The following is a 16,532-nucleotide window of genomic DNA, read 5'->3' on the forward strand; positions in this document are numbered from 1 at the left end:
CACCATCTAAAATATAAAGCTTTTAAGAACTTAGCTTACGCGACCGCAAGTAGCCGCCGCCGGATCACTATCCCTATGTCGAGCTTTCTGCGACAAAAGTTGCAGGCTCGACAAAAACGTACATTGTACCAAAGAGTGCAGACGCTGAGATGTCTCGCCTGCTTTATTAACATTTGTATTTAAGTTGAAAGTCTAAAAGGTAAAGGTTAAATCACAGAAACTGAGAGGAGATAAATGCTTACACATTTACACCTTACAAATTTAAAAAAACAAACAAATAATAATTATTATTGTCTTATTAACAGATAAAAAGATAACATTGACCACTGAACCATGAAAATTAGGTCGAGGCAAGATGAAACTTGCCAGACAGACAATGTAAAACCAGTCCATTCATCCAGTATAGTTGACCTTTTGATTAAAATACTTAAAAACCGACCAAAACACAAAAAACTTCAAACCGATGAACCATGAAAATGGAAGGTTAGTTGATGTCTAACAGATACGGTACATAAAACCTTACAACCATTCCATAACAAAATATAGTTGACATATTGCTTAAAATACTTGAAAACAGACCTACACACAATTATTACAAATGATATTTCAACTGATCGGGAGGAGCTGTCGTTTAGATTTGCATAAGGACAGTCTATTTGAACGGATGTAGTCACCTATCAGTGTCATCAAACTATTTTGCAAAAGAATATGATACGGGACAATAAAAAAGAGAGACAATGTCACCATCCAACTCGTTCCACACACAAAACAAAATATAACAGAGAGAAAGAGAGAAGAATGTTCGACAATACATAAATATATGATATTGAACGGAAGATATTCTGATAATTCTGGTTGTGATGTATTTGCATTTGTTACTCAAACCTTTTAATTTCCTTTCGTTGCATCTAAAATGCAAAATCTTTAATATTTTTTGAAGCAAATTCTTCTTGCTGTCCAATAAAGGAAATCAATAGGGTTGAAGTACGCTATGCAACTTATCCTACTGCCCCTAGCCCAATAACAAAAACCCATTCGAAATAAAGGGAATAAAAGGGTACATCAATACGCTAAACACTCAACTTCAAAATTTTCAATTCAAGTTATTACATAGAATTGTATACACAAACTCTTTTCTTTATAAATGTGGTTTAATAGAAACAGAACTGTGCACTTTTTGCACTGAAACCAAAGAAGGCTTATTGCATATTTTTTGAGATTGTATATATAGCAAAAATATTTTGATAGCACTTCAAGATTTATTATTAAAATGTGGATTTAGCCTTAAACATGTAGAGGCAAAAGATGTTATTTTTGGTATTTGGGAAATTTTTGACCCATATAATGTAGTACAACATATAATGTTGATTTTAAAATTTTATATTTAGGCCAACTAAAATTAATTAGTAGATTTTCATCCAAATTTTTAAAAAAAATGGGGCGGGTGGGAGGATTTTATTTTTTAAATTTTATTTCATATGAAACCTTCTTGTCACGTGTTATTCATATATGCAAGTGTAATAATAAGCTTATATCATGTAAATACATGCATAAGGTATTTTGTATGATTTTTCAAATGCTTAATATAAAAAAGAAGATTTGGTATGATTGCCAATGAGACAACTGTCCACAAGAAACCAAAAATGACACATACATTAACAACTATAGGTCACTGTACGGCCTTCAACAATGAGCAAAGCCCATACCGCATAGTCAGCTTTAAAAGGCCCGATATGACAATGTAAAACAATTCAAAAGAGAAAACTAACGGTCTCATTTATGATCCCGATAACAAAAAGACACTAGGAACAGATCTGAGAGTACTCGCAGTTATCTGACAGCTAGTTCAAAGCCACTAACAACTAATAAAAAAAATCATGCATCTAACACTAAACTATCAATCCGTACACATCCAACATCAAAATACTTTAAATACATATCTCTGAATGGCCACCACTGTTCTTCATGTAATTGCGGCTTTAGAAACCTATTTTATATAGTAAACAGCAGAAACATGGAGAAATGCTCTCTTCAGTTGGACTACCTACACCAACTTTATTTTGCTTTTTAAGCAATCGTTTGTTGTCCTAATAAAATGAAGCAAATGCATTGGTATACAACACAAGTATTATAAGTACAGAATAAAATGAAAACTCAAACAGTGTTGAAAAATAAGATTGGTCCTTTTAAATATGCAAGATGCGAATATAATTACAATGTAGAACACAAAGTTGTTTAATGACTATTGTGGGTATTGGGACAGATGATGTTTGCTGTTTGTCTACAAAAATCGAAAGGCATGGCTAAATCTAAATCTAAGGGCTTGCGATAAATTGATAAATTAAAAATGCGTATGTGTGTCGACTTTCTGAACTCAATATACGGTCACCAATCTAACAAGTTCATGTTTGTGTCAATTCCTTTATTCCAGTCATGATTTTTTGTAGCAATGTGTTCCACGATTCTTACGCTTTTGGGTTTCATTCACAGTCCAAATTTCTTGACACAAAGTTATTGTATAAATATAATAAAATCCAAGGTGTTCTATTAAATCACAAACATTTGTGACATACGGCGATTTGCGTTCTTGGACACAGCGTATTACTCGTAACCCGAATATTTCATGCCTTTCTCGTAATCAATCTCTATTCTCGGTAAATGATGTTGTTATCATAGATCAGCAGAATATATCGACTTAATAATTTAGTAAGAATACTCTAAGAAATATCCTACCGTAGTCTAAAATCGTTCATCTTGTCAGTTCGTTAGGTATTTGTGTTTGAACTTAACACACGGGGAAACTCCGCATTGACGTCACTACGCTACTTCCGGCGTAGAAAAAAAATGTAGAATACGTTTTTTCTGCACTTTTGAATAAAACAACATTTCTGAAGGTAAGTTTTCATTGTTGTTCTCAATTATTGCTAAAAAATGCCAAATTTCTAATGTCCGTTTCAATCCTGACTTCCGAATGTCTAAAAACATTCTAGAACTTCACAAAATCCCACTTCCGGCCTCCATTGCTTTCTGTACATTCCGTTCAGCGTCATCAATCTTGTGGCAGGCAATACAGGTCAAGCAAATCGTATTTTTAGGAATTTTAAAATGACATGCTCCTTACGTCTTTCGCGATTTTCCCGCGAAAAAAGCCCAACCAAAATGAATGGAAAACTAATTGAAAAAACGATGCCCATGCCATAATTTTGTACAGGAATATAGAGTAGGTTAATGAAAAATAATTTACATTTATTTTTCATAGAATTTTCTTTTTATTCATTATAAAAAGATCGATATTCTGACCATCATGACTGTAGATAAATATTCATACAGAATTCCATGATGTCAAAAGGGATGGCAAAAAAAGAGTTTTCCTGTTGAATAAAACCCAAAATTATTGCAAACTATTTTGAAGCAATATCCCACAAAGAAATAACGTAATTGCCGTAGACTGGAAAATCCCCTAATGGACAGTAGAACAATTTGATTGGGTAGAACGAATTGACATCACGTGATTTTGACGCCATTGAAATTTAAATGTAAACAAACAAGGTCAGTGGGTTCAGTATGGGACAGCATCGTACATTTTTAGTTACTGACAAATAATTATGAGTTACCAAGCTTGACAATGCATGGTAATAAAAAATGAAAGCTAAGTGTACAGAAAAAATAAGAAAAAAATAGCCTTAGGATAACGACTTATCATTACACCTGGATACGAAAACCGAAATTGTGAAACAGGAAGTTTGATTGAAACGAAATTATCGACGGTTACCGGTAACGGAAATGAACAAAATCCGGAAATCGTAATTTTTTCAAAAATAAAAAAAATCGGGGCGGGAAGATTTCAGAGGGGCGGGCGGGGATGAAAATCTATCAATTAATTTTAATTGGCCTTATAGCTGTAAAACCTCAGGAGAAAAACCTTCTGTGAAAGGTAGTATTGCATATTTAAAATACTGTATAAGAATAGAACAACATACAGTAAATTTCTTATCGCCTACACAAAAAGAATATATAGATAAAAAATGGTTGCCATTACAATCTGTCCTAGGTGATTTAAATATTTTATAACTGGTACGAAAATTATAGTTATATTTTGTTGTATGTCTTGCTATTTAGAGTTGTCATATAATAATAATATCTTTAAGACCATACTTGAAACTGTACAGGTGTGTAATCCTGCTTGATTGTTTTCTGTCTTTATGTCAAAAATAAACAAATTACAAAAAAAATACGCTATAAAATTACGACATATGTAGATATAGGAAGATGTGGTATGAGTGCCAATGAGACAACTCTCCATTTAAGTAACAATTTATAAAAGTCAACCATTATTGGTCGTCAAGGTACGGCCTTCAACACGGAGCCTTAATTGGCTCACACCGAACAGCAAGCTATAAAGGGCCCCAACTATTACCAGTGTAAAACCATTCAAACGGGAAAACCAACCATTTAATCTATATAAAACCGAGACACGAGAAACACGTATGAACTACATACATAAACAGACGACAACTACTGTACATCAGATTTCTATTTTGCATTTGCCGTCGTCAGAGTTATACTTTCATACCGACAATTTCCATAATGTGACACTTATAACGTGTTCTTAAACTCCGTGTTATAATGGCTATGTCTCACTATTTACTTTACATACATTTCTGTAAATGTAGTGTTCACATTTTTAACCGGATCAATGACAATAACTGGACACTTCATTGATAGAGTTAATCCCAAAACACCTTTCTATAGATGGACTGGTCTATGATGAGCTAACTAGTTAAACCCTGCCCAGTCAAGTGCATAAATCAAGTAATACTAATTAATATTGGCCAATGAACCATGAGGTCAAGGTCAGAGGATACCTGCCAGACATACATATACACCTTATGACCATACCATACACCAAATATATCTGACCTATTGCTTATAGTACTTTAAATCCGACCAAATCACAAAAGCTTAAAATTGATTAATAAACCATGAAAATGAAGTAGAGTTAACATTAAACTATAAAAAAATAACATTGACCAATGAACCATGAAAATGAGGTCACGGTCAGATGATAAATGCCAGACAGACATATACACTTTAAATGCATCCCATTCTTCAAATATATAGTTCACTAGTTGATTTAATAAAGTTATTGAAAAACAGACCGTAACACAAAAACTTATCATTAAGCTGGCAGCAGTATATCTAACGGGAAATGAATCTCATAGGCTCTTTAGTATACAATTGACAAAACCTCGGACTCTGCTAGACTTTGAGTCATTTCTGGATTGTGTCATGTTTGGTAGCATCTGACTGAAACGCTTTCAGAACTGCTCAATAAATTAACCACATAACTATAATCGTAAATAAATACAAGTTTTATCATAATGGAGATATATTTTGTCACATAAAATTACCCAAACAAGTTTGATTTATTTGATGTGAAGTGATTTATAATGTTTTGGGAATTTGGAAATAATCTCTGCAAACTGACATGTAGACATATTTACATTAAAAAATGCATATTGAGGCTATAAGAAATAAAAAATGGTGTCTTTTTTTATCATTTCTATACTCATGTGACATAATACAACAAATCTGAGCACAAAAAGACTCTTGCATTTAAAGTTTTTTGGAGACAGTATGGTCTGATACAAAGATTTTTGCCTTTTTAGTGAAAAAATTGCATGCAATTTTAGTCTCAACAGGCTTATATTTGAACCACTTGCTATCCTACAGAAGAAAAGAAAGACATTATGTGAAATGAAACAGGTACAATAGACATTGTAAAGTGATTTTTATACAAATTTAGTGAGGTCTATATTATGGACTTCCACTTTTATGTACCAAGATCCCCACTTTTGTCTGACATCCAAACAGGGCGTTAGACAAGGGTCATTTATACAACACATTTTGCACATATTGTCTGAGATAATCTTCTTTTCTATATTCAGAGTTCATAAATAAGTAATAGAACTAGATAAAGGCATAGAAACACAAATATTGACACATGAAAACCTGTCAGATAGTAAGTCAGGATGCTATTTATGCATCAACATTGAAAAAGCTATAAATTGCCTATTTTGACCATAAAATACCAAAATTGGTCATTTTTGCAGAAATTCTATAAAATAAAAGTTTAAATCCTTTAGTTTCATGCTATTTGACAAATAATTGACACCATCAAATCATTTAGTGAAGTTGCCAAAGTACAGATTCTATATTTCCAGATTTCACCTCTTAGGTCCAAGACCACAATTAATTCGTAATGCATTTCTTTTAGAACATAAATGAAAATTAAAAATATCCCACCTGCGCTTTCTCAATGAAATTTTTACAGTGTTGTACTACTTTTGGGACAAATTATATCAAAATTATAGAAAACTTCATCGGCTCTAACTCAAAATATGGACAATTTTATATGTTTAGGGCGTCTTGAAATCTTTTGACAGCTTCCGAAATGCTAATTTTAAACTTTTTTCAGCTGGACCAAATCACTACTTTCCTTTAAAATTCTGAACCAAAATTTTTTTACAGTGTAATTTTAACCCCCTTCTTGCAATTTGAGGCATAAACATAGAGAAATGAATTTGGAAGGGGTATAAAAAATATTGGCAAGTAAACCACTGTCAAAACTAGGGACTATATTTGTGTACAACAAAAATCAAGGGACGACAATTGTGGTCTTGGACCATGTCAGGTGTACTCTGACTAACAGACATGAAGACATTGCAAAGAGCCCATATGCTAAATAAGATTACTCTTTATCTCATAGTAGGTCAATAATTTCACAAGACAAGGTATCTGGATATAAAAAATAAGCTACCTTCTGAAATATAAAGCATTGAACAAATAGTTTAAGCTGCCTCTGCTGGAAAGTAATATCTATGTCTCACATACTGTGACATTTGTACCAGGCACCACAACACTACATAAAATAGCACTTGCAGATCTCAACTTATCTTAAACGTTACAGTACTAATAAGGAATTTTTATTTTATCAAATTAGTTATTCCTTTTGCCGTACAAAAGCAGTGAAAAGGTATCAATTTGGTGACAGAAAAATAGATGCAATTAAGATTTTTTTCCAAATCCATTACTACAAATCAACTCATATTAAAGTGTTACTACATCTGGAATTTGAAACACTTTTCCTGTTAACAAAATGATTGCTCTTTTACAGATCAAGAGAAACAAAAAATATATTACTTTTATATGAGAGGCTTACATCTAATACATTCATATAGATACAAGACGAAGTGATATGAGTGCCAATGAGACAACTCTCCATCCAAGTCACAATTTGTAAAAGTAAACCATTATAAGTCAAATGTTAAAAATTAAAATATATGATTGATAAATAAGAATAAATCACATATATAATATGTATTATGGTACATTTCAGTATGTTGCTTTAAATCTTGAATTCAGGTAGTCAATGCTACTGATAGGTTCATATTTATTTGATTTGTCTAAACATTCAATCATTAATTTATCGTCTGGATGAACAAAAAATGCCATTGATTGTCTATTCTGCCTTCTCTGTTGTTCATTACTTGGATTCAGCACTCGGTGTTTCTGAAAAGAATAAATTTTAGATCAGTGTAAAAATAAGTTTCAAATAGTGAAAGTCACTGTTTTGCAGCTCTTTTCACTAAAATATCTTAAGTCTACAAAAACTCATTTTAGAGTACTTTACAATTGATTTCAATTGAAAGATTTTTTAGTGAAAAGAGTAGCTTAAAAAAAATTAACTTGCTTCTTGAGCTTATCTTAAAAATTTTAAATAAGACATGAATGACATTTTATTCAACATCTACTAGTATATCAGTTCAACAGCTGTATACACAAGACTATTTAAACCTGACTATTTTCACAACTTATGAACATGGTTATACATGCATGTAAAGGTAAATCTGTTCGTAAAAAAAAGTTGTGAAACATGTATTGGTTAAATGCTACCCAGGGGCAGCTCCAGCGTTTTTCAAAAAGGGGGTTCCCAACCCAGGATGAAAGGGTGATTTCAACCTTCTGTCCCCATTCAAATGCATTGATAGTCCCAAAAAGGGGTGTTTTCAACCCCCAGAACCCTCCCCCTGGATCACTACTACCTCATTTAATTCTTCTATTTTTGAAAGTATAATTCTAATGTAAGTTCTTACGGTTGCCTTCAATTTATCAGCTGTCCATCTTTGCATCAGGTCACCAACATTGACAACAACAGTGCCTGGTATTGGGGTGGCAGGTACATACTGGTCTTCACAGTTCATAACCTTAAAATAGAATTGTCCACTTGTATTTTTGTCCATCTGATGAGTTAAGCCTTTTTCAACTGATTTTTGTAGTTCGTTCTTATGTTGTACTGTTATACCATTGTCCCAGGTTAGGGGAGGGTTGGGATCCTGCTAACATGTTAACCCCGCCACATTATTTATGTTTGTGCCTGTCCCAAGTCAGGAGCCTGTAATTCAGTGGTTGTCGTTTGTTTATGTGTTACATATATTTGTTTTTCGTTCATTTTTTTACATAAATAAGGCCGTTAGTTTTCTCGTTTGAATTGAAATACATTGTCTTATCGGGGCCTTTTATAGCTGACTATGCGGTATGGGCTTTGCTCATTGTTGAAGGCCGTACGGTGACCTATAGTTGTTAATGTCTGTGTCAATTTGGTCTTTTGTGGATAGTTGTCTCATTGGCAATCATACCACATCTTCTTTTTTATATTGTGTATCTTTTCATTTTTCCTGACAACAGATTTGTAACCGAAGGCCGTGGTTACGGGGTCATGATTTTATTTGTAAAATCATTAGAAAAACAATTACGCCTAATAAAAATCAAATCATAGCCACATATCAGAACTGGAAAATTTTAATTAGATTAATTAGATAATTTCTTGCATACTTACTATCAACATGACAATATGAAGCAAAAATGTAAAAAATATTGCAAATACTTTTCTAATAACTTTTGCCTTGTGAAAATGAAAAGGATGATAACTAATAGACCATTTTGCTTATTACCTACTTTTGACTTCAGAATATGTGTTATTTTGACATGTTACCTTCTCTGTGGTAGGACACCTTGGTACTCAGTCAAGCAAGAGGTTACATTCTCTGTGGTAGGACATCCTGGTACTAGCCAGGTCAAGCAAGAACAACGCAAATAAGTAAATTCAAGATTTCAATAGGTAAAATTTTAAGGGAAAGTATACTTTTAAATGCTTTCTATACTCATACCACATCTTCCTATACCTATAAATTAATAATCTGAAAACAAAACAGTAAACTTTCCTCCTAAGTCGCACTGATTATATATTTGATTTTACTTCCTTTGGTTGCTCCTAATTGACCAAGTACAAGAATGTCCTAAACACAGAGTAGGTGACCTACACAAAAAATGTATCGAAAATTATAGAACCTGAAGTCAAAATTCTGAAAATAGTCCATTGATTTTACTATTTCTTGTTCAAGAATTACATGGTTTTAAAATCTAGATTTACAAATATTTTTAATGCTTTTTTTACTTGATTGTATCGAACTCTGGTTATTAAACACAATCTACAGCAAAGATATAATGAAACCCTAGTGCTTCCAAATTGAATACTAAATGGAATATTAATTTTACAACAGTCACCGTCTTGTTTATGTTTTGACCTGTATTAAACTTTAAATATATGGATCTCATTGACTATAAGATAATCAAAGTTCTTGTATTCATCTTCTGACATCGGACTTGGACTTCTCTTGAACTGAATTTTAATGTGTGTATTGTTATGCGTTTACTTTTCTACATTGGCTAGAGGTATAGCGGGAGGGTTTAGATCTCATAAACATGTTTAACCCCGCCACAATTTTGTGTCATCCCAAGTAAGGAGCCTTTGGCCTTTGTTAGTCTTGTTTGATTTTTAATTTTAGTTTCTTGTGTATAATTCAGAGTTTAGTATGACGTCCATTATCACTGTACTAATATACATTTTTTTTAAGGGGCCAGTTGAAGGACGCCTACGGGTACGGGAGTTTCTCGCTCCATTGAAGACCCATTGGTGACCTTTGGCTGTTGTCTGCTCTATGGTCAGGTTGTTGTCGCTTTGACACGTTCCCCATTTCCTTTCTTAATTTTAGTGAATGGTAAAGATTGCTTTAATTTATCGGCATGAAGAAAAGTTAAATATTTCATTTTATAAAGCATTGGTTGTGGGTGTTTCAACTACAACTCTGGACAATGGGAGATAATTCTAATTTTCAAAGATGACTTTAACAATGACATTATTTAAATTGCTGAACAGATGCACCTTGGAAAAGTTTTTCTTGACAAGCGAAACTATCTACCTATATAAATATTACATCCATAAATTTCTGACAATTTTCATGGATAGAATGCACTATATTTTGTGTATTAAAAAGGTAGCAATAAGCCTTGGAAAATTTAGATATCAAGTTAGTAATGTACAGTTTTGATTGCATTTCATGCAATCTTTAGTTTACCCCCCAAAAAAATTATGAATTCTCACCTCTAACCCACCAATCTGATCTTGGAATAACAAAGTCAAAGAGCCATAATCTGAATGTTCACCACATCTTACTTGTCCTTCTTTCATAACTGTGAACAAAAAGAAAATAAAAACAACACTAAAGTACTCTCCTTAACATTTAGTGGGTATTATTTTTTGTGGATTGAAAAAAACCGGCATAATTCTAGATATTTGATTTTGCTACAGTTTGCACATTTTCCTACAGTGTGGCATACAAACTCACTGATTCTACATGACCATAGGAATTCTGAAAATGTCAAGCCTCATTTTAACTTCAGCATTTAATAACAGGTGATGTTTCAAGCCCTAAGTTTAGTATATGAGGTTGTTTCAAAATTCAATATGAGTGTAATGAAAAAAAGAAACGCTTTGATGTGTCTTGAGGCAACAGTCCAAATTGACAATTTTTTAACTTATTAATTTTTAAGCAATCACTATTCGATATTCTCTATGGAAAAATAATGTTTGCTTTCGATGTGTCTTCATCTTACAGGATTTCTTACCATCCTTTAAGGTGGTACCCAACACCTTGACTAAAATTTATTTGGCTCGTTTAATTTTCATTAAATTTTGACAAAATATTTACTTTGACCCTTTGAAAAAAATATAAAAATTTTAAAAAAATTGATCCAACCAATTTATCAAAAAAATTACACTGGTTATATAGCAGTTTGACAAACACTAATTTTGATCATTGAGAAGCTTAATGTTCCCTTAACAACAGAACGTAATTAAAACGTTTAGCTGATTTTACAGAGTTATCTCCCTGTAGTGTTAGGTACCCCCTTAACAGTAAATTAAGCAAATGAAAAGGATGTATTACCTCAACTTGAAATATGTTAAACACATTGTTTTTCAAATAACTTTTAGCCATATGCAATTTTCAGGGGCAGATGCAGGAATTTTCGAAAGGGGGGGTGCTAACCCAGGGCAAAGGGGGGGGGGGGGTGCAAAACATATGTCCCGATACAAATGCATTGATCGGCAAAAATAAAGGGGGGGTGCGCACCCCCGGAAACCCCCCCCCCCCCTGGATCCGCCACTGATTTTATATAAGATTATAATTATCTTCAAAATTACATGTTTTTTATCAAGTACCTGCAAAATGAAAACACACAAAAAAAGTTAAGGTTATAAATGATTTTCTGGAATCATAATAAACTAGAGGCTCTCAAGACCCTGTATTTACTGATGCTTTGTTAATCACATGAAATAAAATTAAAACATAACTAATAGTATTAGATATTAGATATTATCAGATACTATAATGATATCTAAGGTAATAACCAAAAACTGCAAAATTTCCTTAAAATAACCAAAAATTTGAGAGCAGATAGATGTTAATCTGATGGACATTTTTACCCCTTGTCATATTTGCTTTAAATGCTTTTGTTTCAGAGATACTATTAGTTACACAGTGTGCAATTGTCCTAATACAGGAATTTATCGGGTCAATAAAATTCATATCGGGTGAGGCAAAGCCAAACCCGATATGAATTTTATTACCCGATAAATTCCGTATTAGGACAATTGAACACTGTGAAACGAATTTATCCTGATTTTGTTATATTACATATTATTATATTCAAATTCAATATTTGTACAATAATCAACCAAATATATTTAAGATATTTAATTTAAACCTGTTAAAAATTTAAAATATTAGAACTATAAAGCAAATCTTTTTTTTAAAATTTTTTATTAGGTCAATGGTATAAGGGAGATAATTCCAATTGACGTAATAAGGGAGATAATTCGTATTGACGTAATAAAAAAAATGTACTGAAATTTATTAGGACAATATAAGCCAATCAAATTGCGAGAAATTACTCTAAATCAGGATAAATGCAATTTAAGGGCATGCTCATTTTCAAATATTCCATACGCATGTTTTTTACAGAGATTCTAGATGATATTGTTTTTGTTTGACAATTGATTTTGATATTGTGTATTATTATGTGATAACATTTATCATTTTTATTATTTTTTTATTTTTTTTTTATTTCATGGCTTTATTGAAGGTACCCCCTCCCTAACCTCACAAATCCTTGGGGACACTCAGCTGTTACCATCTGTGTTATGGCCATTTATGAAATTTTATCACTGGTTGTTTCAAAAATTTCACTCATCCCCCAAGAATTTCTGGGGATAAACTGTCAAATTTCATACAAATTCATTCCAACACCAATTCAACATCAACACTACTAGGCTTCCTCATAGCCTCCTTACAGGCTTCCTCATTGTCTAATTATAGGCTTCCTCATAGCCTCATAGGCATGATAGCCTCTAGGAATGATAGCCTCATAGGCTTCCTGATAGCCTCATGCATTTATTTTGAACCATCGTTCCAATTGGATTGGTGTGATGTCAAGCCAGGGGTCTATACTTTGCTACTTTTCAGTATGCACATAGCTAGGCTCTTGGTTTAGGCATGGAGCAAAAAATTAAATTTTTTAGCTGAGTAGTTTCCCCAAGGGCCAAATTATAATTGTGATGTATATATATAAAATAAAAGTTGCAATTAAATTATGATTTATGTTTAATTCAAACATGGATACCAATGGCATTGCTACACAGTATTTCCCAGGAGTTTATTTACAAGATAGGTGATAGCAGGAAAAATTAGGTTGATAATAATGTGAGCACTAAATCCTTAATTTTACATATCATGAGTTCAAACAGTGTGTTCTGAAAGAAATCAGGGTAATTAAATTATTTAAATTACTATGAAATTAATATGAACTCATTATGTGTGACTTTGAGGATTTTGTTCACTGACACATTTATTAGCAAAATTAAAATATAGGGCCGAAAGTTAGATCAGGATGGTTTAATTGTCAGGTCAAAGAATTTGCAAGAAGATATGAGGTTGGATGTTTGCTCAGGTGTTAACACACATTTCCCTATTACATAACAGATTACCACAGAAAAGATACAGTATAAACAAAAGACAATTAAAATAAGATTAGAACAGCATCACATCAAACAGAAATAAATTTACCCTAAAAAATATTTACAAAGAATCAGAACACAATGCAAACATGGAACAAATGACAATTAAACATATTCAGGATCATTTCTGAGAATTTTGTATAAATAGGTACTTATATGTTATATAAGTTATGTTTATACATAATTTGATTTTAATTACTCAGTAGTTATTATTTTAGGATTTTCCCAGGATGTGTATTTTCTTTGCTGTTGAGATGAAACAGATTTATTATCATATGTCAATCAGTTAGATATGAAGTTTATCACATGTTCTTAGCAGGAGGTCTAATTTCATCAGTTCCAATACAAATATACATGTCTTGTTAATTAGTGACCACTTGTGGCATTTGGCTTCCTTTGTCCTTTGTTTCTTGATACATTAATCTGGGTGCAGTTTTAACTCCTCCCACTTAGGAGTATCCCATTAAGAAGTTGTGTATTAAAAACCTGTGTATGCTGCCTTGAGTATTCATTTATCTAAATGCAGATTAAGCAGTTATAGAATAATCTTGGCTAATAGTGCTAATAGTGTTTTAGCTAAAAACTTGCCTCCCACCGACCCCTCCTTTTACCTTCAATATTGCCATGACAGGGGAAGCAATCTCAGCATTATGTTTATTGATTTCATTTATGAAATTTTATCACTGGTTGTTTCAAAAATTTCACTCATCCCCCAAGAATTTCTGGGGATAAACTGTCAAATTTCATACAAATTCATTCCAACACCAATTCAACATCAACACTACTAGGCTTCCTCATAGCCTCCTTACAGGCTTCCTCATTGTCTCATTATAGGCTTCCTCATAGCCTCATAGGCATGATAGCCTCTAGGAATGATAGCCTAATTGTCTTTTGTTTATACTGTATCTTTTCTGTGGTAATCTGTTATGTAATAGGGAAATGTGTGTTAACACCTGAGCAAACATCCAACCTCATATCTTCTTGCAAATTCTTTGACCTGACAATTAAACCATCCTGATCTAACTTTCGGCCCTATATTTTAATTTTGCTAATAAATGTGTCAGTGAACAAAATCCTCAAAGTCACACATAATGAGTTCATATTAATTTCATAGTAATTTAAATAATTTAATTACCCCTGATTTCTTTCAGAACACACTGTTTGAACTCATGATATGTAAAATTAAGGATTTAGTGCTCACATTATTATCAACCTAATTTTTCCTGCTATCACCTATCTTGTAAATAAACTCCTGGGAAATACTGTGTAGCAATGCCATTGGTATCCATGTTTGAATTAAACATAAATCATAATTTAATTGCAACTTTTATTTTATATATATACATCACAATTATAATTTGGCCCTTGGGGAAACTACTCAGCTAAAAAATTTAATTTTTTGCTCCATGCCTAAACCAAGAGCCTAGCTATGTGCATACTGAAAAGTAGCAAAGTATAGACCCCTGGCTTGACATCACACCAATCCAATTGGAACGATGGTTCAAAATAAATGCATGAGGCTATCAGGAAGCCTATGAGGCTATCATTCCTAGAGGCTATCATGCCTATGAGGCTATGAGGAAGCCTATACTGAGACAATGAGGAAGCCTGTAAGGAGGCTATGAGGAAGCCTAGTAGTGTTGATGTTGAATTGGTGTTGGAATGAATTTGTATGAAATTTGACAGTTTATCCCCAGAAATTCTTGGGGGATGAGTGAAATTTTTGAAACAACCAGTGATAAAATTTCATAAATGAAATCAATAAACATAATGCTGAGATTGCTTCCCCTGTCATGGCAATATTGAAGGTGAAAGGAGGGGTCGGTGGGAGGCAAGTTTTTAGCTAAAACACTATTAGCACTATTAGCCAAGATTATTCTATAACTGCTTAATCTGCATTTAGATAAATGAATACTCAAGGCAGCATACACAGGTTTTTAATACACAACTTCTTAATGGGATACTCCTAAGTGGGAGGAGTTAAAACTGCACCCAGATTAATGTATCAAGAAACAAAGGACAAAGGAAGCCAAATGCCACAAGTGGTCACTAATTAACAAGACATGTATATTTGTATTGGAACTGATGAAATTAGACCTCCTGCTAAGAACATGTGATAAACTTCATATCTAACTGATTGACATATGATAATAAATCTGTTTCATCTCAACAGCAAAGAAAATACACATCCTGGGAAAATCCTAAAATAATAACTACTGAGTAATTAAAATCAAATTATGTATAAACATAACTTATATAACATATAAGTACCTATTTATACAAAATTCTCAGAAATGATCCTGAATATGTTTAATTGTCATTTGTTCCATGTTTGCATTGTGTTCTGATTCTTTGTAAATATTTTTTAGGGTAAATTTATTTCTGTTTGATGTGATGCTGTTCTAATCTTATTTTAATTGTCTTTTGTTTATACTGTATCTTTTCTGTGGTAATCTGTTATGTAATAGGGAAATGTGTGTTAACACCTGAGCAAACATCCAACCTCATATCTTCTTGCAAATTCTTTGACCTGACAATTAAACCATCCTGATCTAACTTTCGGCCCTATATTTTAATTTTGCTAATAAATGTGTCAGTGAACAAAATCCTCAAAGTCACACATAATGAGTTCATATTAATTTCATAGTAATTTAAATAATTTAATTACCCCTGATTTCTTTCAGAACACACTGTTTGAACTCATGATATGTAAAATTAAGGATTTAGTGCTCACATTATTATCAACCTAATTTTTCCTGCTATCACCTATCTTGTAAATAAACTCCTGGGAAATACTGTGTAGCAATGCCATTGGTATCCATGTTTGAATTAAACATAAATCATAATTTAATTGCAACTTTTATTTTATATATATACATCACAATTATAATTTGGCCCTTGGGGAAACTACTCAGCTAAAAAATTTAATTTTTTGCTCCATGCCTAAACCAAGAGCCTAGCTATGTGCATACTGAAAAGTAGCAAAGTATAGACCCCTGGCTTGACATCACACCAATCCAATTGGAACGATGGTTCAAAATAAATGCATGAGGCT

At 32.5% G+C, this 16,532-nt stretch overlaps 1 protein-coding gene across 1 annotated transcript in view; it reads right to left on the reverse strand.

Annotated features, from left to right (window-relative positions):
* Positions 1-7,190: 7,190 nt before the first annotated feature.
* Positions 7,191-16,532, reverse strand: part of LOC143047472 (uncharacterized) — a 37,966-nt gene continuing 28,624 nt past the window's right edge. The window contains exons 7-9 of the mRNA XM_076220529.1: positions 10,505-10,593; positions 8,157-8,267; positions 7,191-7,572 (exon numbers count right to left, since the gene is read on the reverse strand). Coding sequence (XP_076076644.1) covers positions 7,396-7,572; positions 8,157-8,267; positions 10,505-10,593 — 377 coding nt within the window. The 3' untranslated portion in view covers positions 7,191-7,395. The remainder of the gene's footprint in view (positions 7,573-8,156; positions 8,268-10,504; positions 10,594-16,532) is intronic.

The sequence above is a fragment of the Mytilus galloprovincialis genome, chromosome 10, assembly GCF_965363235.1.
Source record: "Mytilus galloprovincialis chromosome 10, xbMytGall1.hap1.1, whole genome shotgun sequence".
Lineage (NCBI taxonomy): Eukaryota > Metazoa > Mollusca > Bivalvia > Mytilida > Mytilidae > Mytilus > Mytilus galloprovincialis.